The sequence below is a fragment of the Grammomys surdaster genome, unplaced genomic scaffold, assembly GCF_004785775.1.
Source record: "Grammomys surdaster isolate TR1022 unplaced genomic scaffold, NIH_TR_1.0 125178, whole genome shotgun sequence".
NCBI classification, from domain to species: Eukaryota; Metazoa; Chordata; class Mammalia; order Rodentia; family Muridae; genus Grammomys; species Grammomys surdaster.
In genome coordinates, this window is record NW_021620070.1 from 756200 (window position 1) to 773720 (window position 17521).

The window sequence follows — 17521 nt, forward strand, 5'->3', positions numbered from 1 at the left end:
AGGGAGGGAGGGAGGGAGGGAGGGAGGAAAAGAAGGGAGGAAGGGAGGGACATACACACACACACACACAGAAAACACTAAATATATTTGGAAATGTAATATGTACTTATAGGGCTAAGGAGATGACTGCTAACCTTGACAACATGAATTTAATCCCCAGAACCACAGGTTGACCTCTGACTTTTATATGTACATGATGGCATAGGCACCACACACAAACACACACACACACACACACACACACACACACACACACACACACACAAACCCTTGCCAGGCTTTTCAATGTGCAAGTTGAGGGGAAGGAGTCACTTTAGAGACAAGTGGCTGCTGTGGAAGGTAAAGGAGATGGTTCATCATAGGATAAAAAGAGGCTAGGAATATATAATTTATCTCTGCACTAGAATGTTACTCTTAACAATTCTTTTTAAAAGAATTATTTATTACTCAGTATTATTATACAGTATTATCATACAGTATGTGTGCTCATGTGACTGTGTGTGTGTGTGTGTGTACACTCATTTCACAGCATGTGTATGGAGGTCAGAATATAATTTATAGGAGACAGTTTTTCCTTCCACCACATGGTTCCAGGTTCTCAGGTTATGAGACTTCTGTGGCAAATGCTGAGAAATTGCTATCCTCAACATTTTAACTTTTTAACAAAATGTTTATACCAAACCATTGTGTTCTTTCCTTGTCATAAAAACAGTGCTGGAAAGATGAGTAGGTGGGGATATTGTAGCTGTACTACCTTCCAGCATCAATCCTTCAGTTCATGTGAAAAATATCTCATATTATTATATATTATCTGCCCCAAAGATTGGTAGTTTCCATATAGACACTTTGGGCCAAGCCACTAAAAGTTAGCAAGGACCAAGAGCTCATCAAGTATTTGAGTTCTTATACACAGATACAACACGGCCACCAAAGAAGAGTGAAGAAGATGGGAAGGAGTATCACTTCATCTCAACAGAGGAGATGACAAAGAACATCTCTGCCAATGAGTTCTTGGAGTTTGGCAGCTATCAGGGCAACATGTTTGGCACCAAATTTGAAACAGTGCACCAGATTCATAAGCAGGACAAGATTGCCATCCTTGACATTGAGCCCCAGGTGAGTAGGCTTAAAAGGGAAGCAGCAATGGTTTCAGCCATGTAATGAGGGAAGTATAACTCGTAGAAATGTTCTGGGAGCTCAGGCTTGCTTCCTAAAGTTTTAGTGGGGTCAGCATGATACAATCAAATTGGCATTAGGATTTAACATTTATTAGAAGGAATACAACAGACAATTGGGTTGTTTCTCCTTATTCTTCCCTTTTCCTAGACCCTGAAGACTGTTCGGACAGCTGAGCTTTCGCCTTTCATTGTGTTCATTGCACCTACTGACCAGGGCACTCAGGTGGGAAAGTACCTCATGGGTAGAGGTCCTTCTAGGTCATTAACTTTTTTTCCAAGGCCAAGAAGACAAAGGGCAAGCGTATTTTACTCATTCAAGAGATAAGTTATTAAAGAATTCAAGTCTAGGCCGGGTGGTGGTGGTGCACGCCTTTAATCCCAGCACTTGGGAGGCAGAGGCAGGCGGATTTCTGAGTTCGAGAGTTCGAGGCTAGCCTGGTCTACAGAGTGAGCTCCAGGACAGCCAGGGCTACACAGAGAAACCCTGTCTCGAAAAAAAAAAAAAAGAATTCAAGTCTAGTAATAGTCCTGAATGATGCAGTTCTAATGGCTGAGATGGACAGTTAAATCCTGATTCTGATGTGATGGAGACTCATGTGAAGCAAACAGAGGGAGCTGTGAAGGACAGAAATAGTACTAGATCCACCACACGGTGCAGTGGGAAAGGAGCCTGCTTGTAAAAGTAGCTGTTTCCTCTGTAACACATCATAACATCTTAATTGCTTAACATTTTAGAATGGTATTTCACTTCACTTTGTTTTATTATAAAAGATTGCTTCTTATTCTTGAGAGTCACAATCCCAGCAATTGAGAGGTGAAAGGAGCTCCAGACTAGTCTGGAGTTCAAAGGCAGTTGAGTAAATAGCATTGCTTATGTAATCTGGCCATATCTTTAGCTCATGTTTCCACTGAGTTAGTGACTTCTAAGAATTCTATGATACTTCACTGTAATGTTACAAATATCCCCACCACCACTATGGCATGTATTTCGCTTTACATTTGCCTTTATGTAGTTAACTGACCATTGGAGCCAGAGGCCTGAGATGGTCAATAAACTTTCTCCTTATCCTTGAATTACAGTTCTTACTAAGTGGATGATGCTAGTGAAGCCTGTGCTAGGTAATTAGGATTTTTGGCATTCTTTAGTAGTTCTCAACCCCTTTAGTATCCAGTGTTCTTAATTGGTTATCCAGCAGATGCCAGGCTACAGGATGGATCACCACCATGGAAAAAAATAGATGGGGAACCAGTTAATGTAACCAATACTTGTTTAAATTTTTCCCTTGGCTGCTGTGATTTGGAACTGCTGCTTCATCTATGGCTTTCTTCTTTGCAGACTGAAGCCCTGCAGCAGCTGCAGAAGGACTCTGAGGCCATCCGTAGTCAGTATGCTCATTACTTTGACCTCTCTTTGGTGAATAACAGTGTTGATGAAACTCTTAAGAAATTGCAAGAAGCCTTTGACAAGGCTTGCAGTTCTCCACAGTGGGTGCCTGTCTCCTGGGTTTACTAAGCTTACAAAATTGGCAGCCCCTCCAAAGCATTTAGAATGCCATCACCTTTGCTTAAGCCAAAAGGGTTACTTCCCCCTCCTGCAGCCTGAGCTCCTTCGCTTTCAACTATAGAATGTCTTTTTACTCTGAAATAAGTATCTTCTGAAACTTTCAAACAACTGTGCAATAGAATGTATGCTGTAAGGAAACCTTCCAAAGCAATAAAAATGCTGCTGTGACTTGGCAACTCCATTCCCATCTGAACCACAATCACCTAAAGAGCCAAGCGTTATCTTCTTAAACTTTCCAAGCAACATAAAATCTCTGGGATTGCATTCTCTATAGGTCTCTAAGGGCTGGTGTTCACAATGCAGAAAGTTGTTTTCTCTAGGGATAAGTCACGGTGGGCACACTTTGTTAAGTAATAAGAGAATGGTTAAAAACAAGTTACAAAAGCAGGGGTTGTGTTGGGCACTCCATAGCTACCTATACCCAGGCTTAGACTTCTGTATTTCCCTTGAAACTTCTGCTTGTATTCTTGAGTTTTGGGACTCTCTGTCACAAGAGCAAACTGGCATTTTCCTACCTGGAATACCTACCGTGACACCTTCACAAGCCCACCTGACACCTAGTAAACTTTACAACGTATCTACCCGTTTTCTGAAGAACACTGGATTAGTAATGATCTCCCTTGAGAGCAGCTGAGTACAGTTAGGCTCCAATGCCAATGTAAGAAAGACTCAGAATTAAGAAATTTAATAGTATTCAAAGGAAAAGCAAATTCCAAATAGGACACAAACCCCAAATTTTTAATAAAAATATTCTCATTTTGCTCTGCCAGTCCAAGATTAAATCTAACAGGAATACTTTTAAAAGGCTACAAATTACATTCTCCCAGCAATAAACAATTCCATTCTTCAAAACAGAACAGGAAAGTATAGGAATGCTTTGGCTTCCATATAACAAACACAAGTAGCCATATGGAGTTGGAGAAATCCTGTTGTACACAACAATGCACAGAGTACCAGCCTAAACACCATAGACACCATGAGGCCAGCAAGGTCAATACCTAAATAGAACAGTCCTCACAGGACACTGAAGGTTCCATACCATTTTATTTAGCAGATTTAATTTTTACAAACTTTTTAAAAAGCAAAGTAGGAGAGAACTATCCATGGCATTGTTGAAAATGGTCATTAGTAAACAGCTACAGATAGTGCCATGTCTAAAGGTGTGGCTTCCTCAAGCAAGCAGAGGGGTTGGTAGCAAAGACCTGATTTTATCTCTCATATCCTTAAAACAGGACAGACGGGATGAGATGGCCACACCAGCTAACCACTGAGGTCACAAGTGGCAGATAGAAGTGTACAGAAGTTTCTACTCTGTTTGGGACCTCTGTTCTACTTACTCCCTTAACAAAAAGTTTTTTTTTTCTTTTTTTTTTTTTTTGGTTTTTCGAGACAGGGTTTCTCTGTGTAGCCCTGGCTGTCCTGGAACTCACAGGGTAGTCCAGGCTGGCCTCGAACTCAGAAATCTGCCTGCCTCTGCCTCCCAAGTGCTGGGATTAAAGGCGTGCGCCACCACGGCCCGGCCAAAAAGTTTTTTCAATAAGGCTTTTATTTTTCCTCCCAGCTGGACGTAATGCTTCAAGAAGTGGCTTATACTAATCTGACATCTCTTCCACCACTTTTACTTTCTTCTTCTTTTTCTTTTTGGTGGTGTCACTGTCCTAAAGAAACAGAAAGTAAAAGTGAGCTCAATGTACCCACTGACAAAACATTTAAGACTACTGTTCCCAAAAAGAAATCTGGCAAATTGCAGTGAATTGGGGTTACACAAATTTTGCTTGTGACCTTCTCAAGTGAAGCTTTAGAGATCTACTTATACATCTTTCCCACCCAGCAGCAACATAATTCAGCCATGATCCACTGTTCTAAAAATGCTGGATGCCCCTACTCTCTGTCCAAGATGGTAAATCCAGAACACAGGGCAGCACCAGAAGAGGCAATGGTAGGAACAATTGCACAATTCCTATGAAAGACTCAGCCAGCACAAAGGTACCCATGGTTCACACATACCCCATCTCCAGCCTCGCACCCACTTTCTAGCATAGTTTTTGGCTTTTTATCCTTCTTATTCTTCTTCTTTTCCTTCTTCAACTGGGGAACTGCTGGAGGGGTCTCATCACTTTCACTCTCACTATCCCGCTTCCTCTGAATAAAAAATAAAAAAAAAATTCATATGAAGTTATAAAATGAAGGAAGTTACCAAGAAAGACTCTAAGTATTACCAGTGGTTTTATGTCTATAAACTTGAGTAGTGCCTGATTTATTAAAGATTTGAAGACAGTATCTCACTAAATAAAAGTATAGTAAGCCACGGGGCATGATGAGTGTGCCAAAGCAGCGTTGGGTATAGAAGACCTGAGAAAGTGTCTCAGTGAACCAACTCCAAGGCCTAGAAGTGCTCCCTAAGGTGCTCTTTGACACCTTACAAGTTCCACCCACATAGCTCATTACTAGTCACTCAAGATTCTAACTGCAGACATACCATTTGGGGCTCTAATGACAGTGGTCCTCAGCCTTGGGAATCTAAGTTACTTCCACATGCTTCACTCTTGTCCTTTGAACAGTGAGTTAGCATGGACTGGAAATATTTGTTGGTGTCTGACAATTCTGTTCTTGCTGAATTTTTTGAGGCCTTTGCTTTCAGTACACTTATGCTACCTATCATTTTACCCAGGGTAGAGTCAAAATATATTTGACACACATTCCACAGAAGGTTATTTCCACAGTAGAGGTAGGAACCAAGGTAATTGATTCTTTTTTTTTTAGGATGATGTCTAATGGTCTCCAAGTGGGACCAAGTTAGTAAAATCATGTCTAAGAATGTGATTCTTCTTTAAGATTGATTTATGTGAGAATACCATTGCTCTCTTCAGATACACCAGAAGAGGGCGTCGATCCCATTACAGATGGTTGTGAGCCACCATGTGGTTGCTGGGAATTGAACTCAGGACCTCTGGAAGAGCAATCAGTGCTCTTAACCACTGAGCCATCTCTCCAACCCAGTAATTGATTCTTAAGACCATACTCCTTCTACCACAGATAGAAACACAAATGCCACTGAACCCAACAAACATCCTCAAGTATGAGATAATATTTGTGTGTAGATCACAGCATGGATGAGCCTGCCTTACTTGCTAGGAAATGTGGCTAGACTACCTTAAACACTGGTATAGCTTAGAATTATCTCTTGAAGCACACTTATTTGTTTTTGAGACAGGGTTTCTCTGTGTATCTCTGGCTGTCCTGGAATTCACTCTGTAGACCAGGCTTCCCTTACCTCTGCCTTGGGAGTGCTGGGATTAAAGGCATATGCCACCACCCCGCCCAATTTGAAGCACCTTTCAAACAGATCATGCCACTCACTTTTATGACGTTTACTGCTTCAGCAGCTAACTGAGGAGCTTGTACTGGTTCAGCAACCAGTGCTTTCTTGCCAGAATCACTGAAAGACAAAGAGGTATATGAAGTCAAATTCATAGAAGAGTTTTCCATGGTGGTCCTATTATATCCTATCATGTCCCTAGTTATTCAGTGATACTGGGCAACCCTAAAGCCTCCATTAAAACATTGATGCTAGACAGAAGAACCAACAGTTGTTTTGGCAGATTGATTATCTCCACAGTTCATGCCCTTGACTATTAGTAGTTACTAACTGACCCAGGTCTCAAAAGAGCCAGGCAAGGGAAAGACTGAGCTGCAGCATTAGGGCCTGTGGATTTAGCAGTTGACACAAAATAAAACTTTCCATCTCCCCTTGGCTGTGCAGCTTCCTGTCCTACATGTACTCAATAACCAAATGATAAGTGTACCACATTACCCCAGTCCCCCAAAACCCCATCCTTACCACCTAGGCTCAGATCCAGAACTTTTGAGTTGGTCTACTTCAACCCCATCTATGAACTACTGCTGCAGCATGTGAAAGGGCTGGTCCTACACAGATCCAAAGCTGCAGGATCTCCATGATACAAGAAAACAGGATATCTGAGAAGAGTCCCAGTGAGGATCCAATATTTGTAGTATAGCAGAAACCAGAGGCCTCAAACCAATCTATGACTCATTGCAAGTAAAGATGTGTGGACAAAAGGGTATATACTATGTGACACACTATAACACACTACAGCTTCCAAAACTTTTCCTTTTGGGGGTAGCAGTTGCCTCGGGCAGTGGGTGGATATGAAGGTATGGGGTGATAAGTAGGATTTGGGTGCATTATGTGAAATTCCAAAGAATCAATACAGTTAAAAAAAAATAAAGACAATGAAATAAATAAACTCCACCCTTACCTATAGTCAATGTAATCCTGTTTCCATGTGGCAGGGGTATTGTCTGTGGGTTTGCCATGCTTGTCCAGAAGGCCCTGCTTGATCATCATCTTCTTCTGACTTGCCTGGAAGCATTTCAAATGTCAATACAGGAAGTAGCCATTATGATTATAGACTACTGCTTAGACCTAGTCTGCATAGACTGTCACAGTATATACTCTCAGCAGGGCTTCATGCCCCTTATAAAACTGAATCTTTTCCTCTCCTCTTATCCTCATCAACCTCTAACCTATTTTCCACAATGGCTTAAGTGAAAAAAATCTTGCCCAGATCCACGATGGGGTTAAAACTTTCACTATGGATAGTCCAAGAACCAAGAAACCACTCCACATCCTTGACACTCATAGTTCACAATCCCAGTGTGACTAAATAATGCCCAAAGGTGTCCCTAAACTAGAGTGAGAATCTCTGAAGTTCAAGACAGGGCATGCCTCTGCTCACCGCCAATAATGTAGAGCTTCAAATAATAAATGGCTATGGCAAACAAAGAGCTGCATTTGTTGGTACTTATTAACACAAATATATAATATATAGGGCTTCAACCTAGTATCACTGACCTTTGGACCTAAACCCCACTTTCGAGGATAAGTGTCTCTTTCCATGATCACCCTCTTTATCTTGGCTACTATACCATGGTCACAGGTAGAAATCACTGCTGTAGTCATCAATGCAATTGCTGCAGGGATTAGAAAGGAAAAAAAGAATATTTTGGTAATAGATGAGTTCTACTGTTTTATGCCTTTTCAGAACTCTTCAAATCCTGAGCTCTATTACCTTAACTGGGCTTTCTTTTACTCTGGATGTATGTATGGAGAAATGTCTCCATCATATCAACAAGCATTTTAAATAATGTTAAAACTTACCAAACTAAAATACACTTAACAAAAGTGACTGAAGAAACACCTAACAAGAATGACACATACACCACCATCAGGTTTATAGAACATTTCAAGTTTTAAGAATCTGTTATGCTATATATCAGAATGGACCTTTCACAGGTATCTGCTCACAGAACTGATACAGCGATCCTGGTAACATGACTTTTTTTCTGGTGAAAATTAGGGTTATTAAATCAATAGCTTGGACTTATTGAAAAGGCCACAGAGCACTGTGAATTGTAAGGGATAATCAATCCAATAGTAGATAAACTTTTACAAATTAAGTCACTGATAACACCTGGTGGTAATAGTAATAGCTCATACCTTTAATCCCAGCACTCTGGAGGCAGAGGCAGAGGCAGGCAGAACTCCTGAGTTCAAGGTCAGCCTGCTCTACAGCCAGCACTACAAAGAGAAACCCTGTCTTGAAATACCAAAAACCAAATGTCACTGATACTCACTACAAGTTACTGGCCAGCAAGCCAGGAAATGAACTAAAGGCTCTCCTTTAATCATCACAGACAACCATTACTACTCTTACTTACTCTTGGAGTTTCACTAGACAGCCAAGAGCATATAAATGCATACTTCCTTTTTAATCTGTATTCAACTAGCCTCTGCTTTCATAAATTATTCATACAAATCCCAGGAGACACCATGATTATATAAAATCAAGGGATCCTGGCATGTAACTGGCCCACAATGAGCCTAGCTTTGATGATGCAGAGCCTCAGTTCCAGAAATAATGAGGGCTACTCCCCTCCTTACCCATGCAGATAGCTTCCCCCTTAGTGGTAATGACCACAATCTCCTGGTTGACTTCAATGCCATCCTCATATCGAAGAACACCGGGAAGCATGATCTTGGCCCCATAGCAGATTGCATTAACCTATGGAGATAACACCACACATGTGGGCCAGATGCTCTTCATTATCCCTTTTCCACTCCTATACCATAATAGAGGAAGATTATAAGGAGGAGGTAGCCTTATAATGGGAAGTAGGACTAATAACACTGATAGTCCACTGACTACAATGAAGTAAAAAGGGACATAGAACAGTAACAAAAACCTATCATGTGCTAGTATTGCTCTAAAAATTTCACATATGCTACAAAATACTAAAGAAAACTTTAAAGGTGACTCAGCAAATCTGGTGGCCCATCCATATTCAATCCCAAAACACACAAAAAGATGGAAGGAGGAAATGGGCTCCAGACAATTACGCTGAGCCCCAAAAATACATTGCAGCATGCATGTGCTCATACACATACATCACAACACATACATAATAAAAATTAATAAAATGCTTCCCATCCTCCTTCACTGAGCTATATAAATAGGTTATTAAACTCTAGTTTTATCATGTGGCCGGGAGCACTGTCATCTGGAACAATAAATCAAAACCTGGGGGATAGAGAAATAGTTCAGTGTAGTACTCTTACAGAGTACTTGGGTTTCTGAGCACCTATTTGTAGGCTCTCATCCATATGTAACTCCAGCCCGAGGGGGTATAATACCTGTTTTCTGACCTTTCTCGACAGTTAGGTATACATGTGGTATAGACCTACATGCAAAGAAAATACACAGAAAACAAAACAAACCCCATTTTGGGGGCCAGAGAAATGACTCAGCAGGTAAAGGTACTTGGCCTAATGCCTGACTATCTGAGTTTGATCCCTGAAACACACATGGTGAATCGAGAATCAACCCCTACAAGTTATCTTTGACCAACCTCCATATGCATATGTGCACACATATATACAAATAAAAATGTAATTTCTACAAAACCCAAAAGCTGCCTCAAGAGTCTTCTATGAGAGTGTTCCAGAGAACTGCTCTTGAATCTTTTTCAGGAAAATATAGTGCACTTATTAGAGATGAAGCAATAAACCGACACTCAAAGTATCTTGCTAATTAGACCAGGCCTGCTAAATCACATTCATGCTTAACAAGATCTCTTACTATGTTCTAACTTCTCTTTAAAGTCACCCAGAAGTCAACAGTCTGATCCCAGCACAATAAAGGTACATCACATTTATATGATTATATGGTTAAGCTTTCTTAGTTCCTGTTAGTGTCACACGTTAGTATACTTCTTCAAATTCTGAAAACTACAAAGTTTTCAGAAGACTTACACGTATTTTGATTTAAATATATACATAAATATCTAACCACAAACTGATACACAAACAGAAATTTATCTATCAAAAATCCTATGCCTACATAATATTTACTTACATTTTAGGACTATTTCTGATTATAAGGTAATATAGTAAATATAGGATATGAGCTAATAATGAATTCAGTGAAGTCTGGATTAGTGTCCCGAATGATAATGTGCTTCAACAGAAGCAGCCTTTCATTGAACTCTCTACAGGGTAAGTAACATACCTCTGAAATCCAGACCCAACCTTTACCTATTGAAACAATTTTTTATATTAACTTAAATAAATCAAGATTATTTTAGGCACAGCCAGAAGCAACAAATTAAAGGAGGGTAGATTCTAGTTATCACTGGTAGTTTAATATTTTAACAAAGTTGCTTGTTTAAACAGAGTTTACCTTATTTAAAAATACATGTAGACCTAGCACTATTATATTTCTTTAAAGTGATATACCTGGTTTTAACCTAATTTAACAAATCTAGCAGTAAATTTTTCCACTATTAATGGCACAAAGAGAACATATACAATTAATGGGGGAGGGGAATAACTACAAGGAAAATAAAAATATGACAAATAAGATTTCACAATGCTAGCATCTCAACTTTGGAGACACATTCTCTGAAAACATTGACTTTTACCCCATAACTTACTGCACTATCTTTCATAACCAGACGTTTATGAGATGTCAACAGCTTTTCCAAAGGATAAACAACACGCCGCAAGTAACTTTCATCCTTATGGTTATCATACAGCCACTGAGCATCAAGTACATCATGCATTGTCACCATGTGGTCCTGAAAGGCAGTAAGATATTAAATTCTGGGTCTTCATACTATATATCTATCCATCAGACTCCCAAACTTTTTACAACTGAATATAACTATACACTGTTTTCTAGTCCAGGCTCAACATAAGCCTTTAGAATCTCCTTTAAACTATTTGTACATGTTGACAAAAATAAAAAAAAAAAAGCAGGCACTCCATTTTTCTGTACTGCTTGGGATGGAACCCATGTATTTACAAAAATGGTTGCCAAGTGCTCTAACACTGCGTAACACTCTTGAGCTCTAAGCAAGATTGGCGTAGTTAGAATAGGAAATGTATGAACAGAGTAATACTCTCTACTCAATAATTTCTTTGCCACTTTCAATGTCCCAAAGTTTAATTAACAGAACATGAAAGCTACCCTGAACACTAAATGAAATCTTTCCTAAGACAGAGTCCTACATACGGTTTCTAAAGTCCTGAGTCCAGATGTAGCGGTACACAACTTTAATCCCAGCACCAAGGAGATAGAGGTAGGTGAATCTGTGAGTTTGAGGCCAGCCTGGTCTACAGAAGGAGTTCCAAGACAAACAGGGCTACACATAGAAACCCTGTCTCAAACAACAAAACAACAATAACAACAATTAAAAAAAAAACACAAGAAAAAAAACCAAGCCAGGCGGTGGTGGTGCACAGCTTTAATCCCAGTACTTGGGAGGCAGAGGCAGGCAGATTTCTGAGTTCGAGGCCAGTCTGGTCTACAGAGTGAGTTCCAGGACAGCCAGGGCTACACAGAGAAACCCTGTCTCGAAAAACCAAAAAAACAAAAAAAACAAAACAAACAAAAAAAACCCACAAAAAAACAAATACCAGACCTCTAGCCCCACAACTGCATACCTTCTCACTCATGACTCCAGAACGCACCCTCCGAAGTTCTTGCATCTGACCACCAACTCCTAGCAACAAGCCAAGGTGCACGCATAGTGTCCGAATGTAGGTGCCAGCTTCACAGCTCACCCAAAAGATTCCTAAGACAAACACAAACACACATAGAGAGACAGAGACAGAGACAGAGACAGAGACAGAGAGAGAGAGAGAGAGAGAGAGAGAGAGAGAGAGAGAGAAAATACATGATTTCTTTCCCAAACCCTGGGCATGGCAGTGACTGACTTTAATCTCAGGAAGCAGGGACAGGTGGATTTCAGTGATTTCAAGGACAGCTTGGATTGCAAACATAGCAATAACAGAGCTACATAATGGAGAGACCCTATCTAAAACAAACAGAAAGATTAGAGTTAACAGACATAGGGAATAAAGTATGACTACACAATGTACTCAGGGTTAGGTTTCTACTCCTAACAACAGAACCCTTGAATCCCCACCTGTTTGTGAGTCTAAAGCAATTCAGCTTAATATATATAATGACTCACCTAATCTTCTTTCAGGATCATATTCTATCATTTTGCTCTCATAGATAGTCCTTACTCGAAGCTGCCTCTTTACTGCAGCAATAAGTGGGGGTCTCTGAAACAGTGCACCTGTCAGAGTTTCTAGGGCCTAAGAATAAAGCACAAACAAAAAAAATTATGTGAGCTCACTTTTAAATAAGACAAAGGGGCATATTTAAGGGAGTTTAAGAACCTAATTCAAATACAAAGTTTTCTTTCATAAAATTAAGACCTAAAATGCCCTTTAGTTCAATTTCTTCTTTTTCAGCTACTAATCAGAACTTTCTTCTCAGAAAAAGCATGGCTAGAAGGCATCCCTAACACCAGATGTTCTCCACCCAGGAATATAGGACAGCCCATTCAAAGAGCACAAAAGACACTAGCCAGGAAAACTGGTATCCTCCCTACAAGTTATAGACTTACCCTAGAAAGCTGAGTACCCCCTTCAATAGCATTGTGCAGCCGGACAATTCCAACATACTCTTTGCCTGAAAAAATGACAAAAGAGTAGTCAGGTATGGCCACTGAGTTTTCTGTTTTACAAATGTTATATCACTGCCATTTTACATGGCAGAAGCAGTAGGGAATCCAATGTCTGTTTCAGTAAAATCTGTACTGACAGACTTAATGTTGTACATAGAGAAAAGAAATAAACACTTTTTCTTGGGTCAGGAATAGCACATGCCATGCTTATAACCTAAACCCAGAAGTTTAGAGGCTGAGATGGGATGATTGAAAGTTCCAAAGCAGCATAAGCTACATAGCAAAACCTTGTCTCATACTTTAAACAGAATTTTCTTAGATGAAAATAAGGGAATGACACTTGAGATAGAAACATGAGTAAGCATGCTAGGCTGTGGTAGCACACTGCCTTTAATCCCAGCACTTGGGAAGCAGAGGCAGGTAGATCTGGCCAGCCTAGTTGAGAGTTACAGGATAGCCAGGGATACACAGAGAAACCGTGTCTCCAAACACAACAAAGAGCAGCACCAGCAAGCATACAACTGATAGCCCCAGCACTAGGAACAAGATAGTTGGTTCAATATCCACATGCTTAGTGTCTGGAACTCTTAAAGAAAGCCCAGATTTTGGCAGAGAATTATACAGAAACCAATTCATACTCCTGCTTTAAGATTTTATTTTCTAAAGAACAATTTCTAAGAGCCAAAATGTAGTGAAACAAGTACAGACAGCCCCTACTCTCTCTTCTACATACCTGCACTCTGTTGTGATTTCACCAAACGAGTGGCTCGTTCAATGCACACAATTAAACAACCAGTCACTTTGGGATCCAGTGTGCCACTGTGGCCAGTCTTCTCTACCCGAAGTATTCGCCGGATCCAGGCTACCACCTCATGGGAAGAGGGGTTAGAGGGCTTGTCAAGATTAATGAAACCTGTCCTAGAATAGAAAAAAAAAGTAATCACCTGTCCTTGTCTTAAAAAAAAAAACCAGCATGAAGACTTAAAAAGAAAAGCAAATCACATATATAGGTTATATATTCAGGGCAAAGCTGTTCTAAGCAGCCACTACTTCCTTGAATTACTAATGTGAGAGCATCAGTTTCAAAAGAATTTAAGTTTGGACAGAGCTTTTTATGCCTACCTGATATAGTCTCCAATCTCCCTCTTCAGAGGATTTGAACCACAAGGAATAGGTGTATAGTGTGTTGTCCTTACATTTAGCTTATCAAAATTCTAAAAAGCAATAACATAAGCTTAATAACACATCAATAGAAGTAAAACAAGAGTCAGTAAATATCACCACCAACCACTGTAGCCCTTCAAGCCCATTAATGTATTTTGTTCCCATTATTTATAATGACACAGTAAGCTTTCCTACATACTGGGGATAATTCCAGAGAATGATAATTAGAATGATAATAATGAGAAAAGGACAAATTTGAGTACTCATAGTCACTGCTCTAAAAAGAAACTTGGCGAGGGTACTATAAAACACAGAACAGCTCTTGACTTTCTCAGATCTCCCAAATTAAAGATGGCTGGCAACTTTCTTCAACATGGCCAGCTTGGATCTTCTATTCCAGATACCTCTGTAATTCATTTGTACGTCCCCTTTTAGACTCCTGTCTAAGGCTTGGCCACCAGTTAGTAAGAATTTACCAACTGGGCTGGAGAGATGGCTCAGTGGTTAAGAGCACTGACTGCTCTCTCAGAGGTCCTGAGTTCAATTCCCAGCAACCACATGGTGGCTCACAACCATCTGTAATGAGATTTGATGCCTTCTTCTGGTGTGTATGAAGACAGTCTATTCACATACATAAATAAATCTTTTAAAAAATTTCACCAACTGATGCTCATCTTTCATTATCAGTTTAGTTTTATTATACCTACTACAAATAACAATACTTGTTTGTCTCTCCCATCTCTGTTAAGATTTCTCATAGCAGAGACCTTGTCTACCTTGTGTGCTAGCTATTTTTCTAGGGCCAACATAAGAAACACAGATGCCAACCAAATAACAGTGAATTATAATCAAGCAGAAAATCAACTTGGCTGAATGATATAAACTAATTTATTTTACCAACAAATACATATGACTTATTAAAATTCTTGGTCAGGTCAGTGAGATGGCTCAGTGGGAAAGGGTGCCTGCTGCCAAGCCTGACAATCCAAGTTCAACCCCAGGAACTCACTGTAACTCACTGCACTTGAGAACAAACTTTGCAAGTTATCTTTTGACTTCCACACGCATGTCATGTGGAGCATGCATCCTCCCCCTCCTATTCCACCCACCCACTGTAGTAGAGGGAATCAATATTTTAAAATCTTCTTTATTAGATGTCTCAACTTTATAGCTGGTATCCACTTTATGGAAATTATAAATTTTAGTTCAATGCATTACTCAGTACCACTACTTAAACCTCTAAATAACAACCTATAATTTCTATGACATGCAACCAGGAACTACTAAGCATGCTTCATAAAATACCTGCTATAACTCCCAGCACATCATCCTAAGAGAAAATATCATGAACAACTAATAGATTCAGTGAGGTTAAAAGATTGGCCCAGGGCTGGAGAAATAGCTCAGCAGTTAAGAGAACTGACTGCTTTTCCAGAGGTCTTGAGTTCAAGTCCCAGCAACTACATGGTGGCTCACAACCATCTGTAATGGAATCCAATGCTCTCTTTGGGTGTGTCTGAAGACAGTTACAATGTACTCACATAAAAGAAATAATTGTTTTTTTTAAATAAAGACTGGCCCAAGGTCACATACAATCTTGATTCAAAGGTGTCTGTCTTCAAAATCCATGTTCTTAGGCACTGAAAGTCTACAGGAGTTGATTTCAGAAGTGCAATTGTCTAAAAACTGACAGCAATTAACATTTTGGTAATATAGTCCATGTTACATCATTTGAAGTTTTCTAAATGAAAAATATGCTGGCAGTAAGCATTCCTTTTTTTGAGACAGGGTCTCTATATAAACTAGGCTAGCCTGGTCCATTGGGATAAAAGGCATGCAACACAACACCTCAGCCCAGCAGTAAGCATTCTTTATTATTAGCTTTTTCATTAGAAAGAATATGGAATTCAAGCATTCATCTGATACAGAGAACATAACATACCTTTAGTAACAAGGGCCACTTCGAAGTGTCTAATTGAGCCACTTTGGATTCTGGCTTGATAAGAAATTCTTCAGCATGTTGTATTTCCTTCAATAGAGCAGAAACATTTTCTCAGCTAATTTTGGAAGTGCATGCTTTTTAAACAAATATGAGGAAAGGAGGGGTGTTATTTCTGAAACCCAGGTCACTGAACTTTAGAAACATCAAGTTGAATCCAAATATTTTAACAAAACCATGGGTCTGCTGATCGAATAAGGAAGAGAAATTCAGGGCCAACATCTCATCATTTAGTATGCCACACATGCTAGAAAATTTCTCTGAGAGTTGTGTGATTTCAGGTTTTTGCCCATTCTACATAATGACCACTAAGTAGTAGCATACTGATTGAGAATATTTTAAAACATTTTCCCCCTTTAATGAGTTGTTTATTAAATTATCTAAATCAGTCAAAGCAAAGTAAAACATTCCTACTCACGGCTACATCATCTTCTTGTAATGGCTTCCGGTCTTTTTTCTTCTTATGCTTCTTTGGGAAAGTAATTACTACAAGGAACAAACTCAAGATTTCAAGATTTTGAAAACTAAAACCAAAGATTAAAATTAACTCTAAAATCAGGACAAAGAAAACATTTTTAAGTCTGACATTACTGGAGAGAACTTACGTTTGTGAGGCCAAACACTAGGATGGCTTGGCTGGTAAATGACTCTAACACGTGTTGGCTTCCCTTCGGGTTCTCCACGTGGCTGTGGCAAGGCCAAATATTACTTAGGGAAGCACTTGTCCACAGGCTGGAAAGTTTCACAAACGACCACTGCACCATCCATAAGTGCTTGTGATCTCTTAAAAATTTCTTGTAAGTTTGTGTTACACTTGTTCTTAACTCCTCTGATCCTTTCCTTCCTAACCCTTGCTCTGCACCTTTGCTACCCTCATTTCCATAATGTTCTGTCTAGAGCAGGCAGAAATGCTACCGCGACTCCATATCACGACAGAGTCGCCGCCACGGCTGATGCCTTTGGAAGGGGACCCGGGTAGAGTCTTTAGCGCGAGGCCGGGACCTAATGAAGCCTAGTCACTGGTCTCGAACACATGCATTTACCGGTAGAGCCAGAGCCGAGTGGTGAAGGGGACAAACTGTGAGCGGGAACACGCGGAACCGCGGGTCAGGATGCAACCTCACTATAACTAACTCCGGGTTGCGCGTAGGAAGCCCCACAGGTCTCATGGCACAGCCACTCGTACCCCTTACCTTCTGCATCCGCCATCTTGAACCGCACCGCGTGCGTCCCGCCCAAGCCGCCACAAGCTAAGAGCTGCAGACTTCTGTGGTCTGAGACCGGCCAGGACGCGCCACTAGGACCCGCCCACCGTTGCACCTCCCCTAGCTTGCTGATACAAGAAAAGGGAAGTAGAGGGGAGGATGGCGGGGAAGGCGGGGACGGGAGTCTCCAGGAACGCGCGGACTGTCTGCTCAATCCCATTGGCTGACTCTGCCACCGGAGGTGCGACCGCACATGCGCCTGGAAGCTCCCCCCCCCCCACTCCTCCCCCACACTGCCACCCCTTAGCGAAGCGCCTTGGAACCTTGGAGAGGCGTCTGCCGCAGCAGTCTA

General features: G+C 40.5%; 2 protein-coding genes and 1 non-coding gene across 4 annotated transcripts in view; 1 reads left to right on the forward strand and 2 right to left on the reverse strand.

The window, feature by feature from the left end:
• Positions 1-2929, forward strand: part of Mpp1 (membrane palmitoylated protein 1) — a 24339-nt gene extending 21410 nt beyond the window's left edge. Inside the window, exons 10-12 of the mRNA XM_028785269.1 lie at positions 914-1116; positions 1327-1401; positions 2515-2929. Of these exons, the coding sequence (XP_028641102.1) occupies positions 914-1116; positions 1327-1401; positions 2515-2691 (455 nt within the window). The 3' untranslated portion in view covers positions 2692-2929. The remainder of the gene's footprint in view (positions 1-913; positions 1117-1326; positions 1402-2514) is intronic.
• Positions 2930-4164: 1235 nt separating this feature from the next.
• Positions 4165-17276, reverse strand: Dkc1 (dyskerin pseudouridine synthase 1). 2 transcript variants are annotated; one of them, XM_028785267.1, is made up of 16 exons: positions 17158-17199; positions 16570-16651; positions 16383-16450; positions 15908-15994; positions 13924-14015; positions 13535-13719; positions 12742-12806; positions 12301-12427; positions 11768-11898; positions 10756-10899; positions 8708-8828; positions 7619-7737; positions 7023-7126; positions 6103-6181; positions 4750-4884; positions 4165-4400 (listed from the first exon to the last, which is right to left on the reverse strand). In XM_028785267.1, exons 1-16 carry the CDS (start codon positions 17164-17166, stop codon positions 4335-4337), a joined length of 1614 nt encoding a protein of 537 aa, XP_028641100.1. In that variant the 5' UTR covers positions 17167-17199; the 3' UTR covers positions 4165-4334. The 2 variants fall into 2 exon arrangements, with proteins under 2 accessions (XP_028641100.1, XP_028641101.1); XM_028785268.1 differs by lacking the exon at positions 16570-16651 and having other exon boundaries at positions 17158-17276.
• Positions 11193-11309, reverse strand: LOC114637125. Its single transcript, XR_003713732.1, has one exon. It is a non-coding gene; the product is annotated as a small nucleolar RNA SNORA36 family (small nucleolar RNA).
• Positions 17277-17521: the final 245 nt, after the last annotated feature.

What these genes read in the sequence shown, in the direction of transcription:
- Dkc1 (XM_028785267.1), bottom strand. An exon ending in AGTGGGGTTTAGGTCCAAAG is followed by an intron (nt 7,127 to 7,618) that starts GTCAGTGATACT and finishes AAATGCTTCCAG; the next exon opens with GCAAGTCAGAAGAAGATGAT. An exon ending in AAGCAGTAAACGTCATAAAA is followed by an intron (nt 4,885 to 6,102) that starts GTGAGTGGCATG and finishes TTTTTTATTCAG; the next exon opens with AGGAAGCGGGATAGTGAGAG.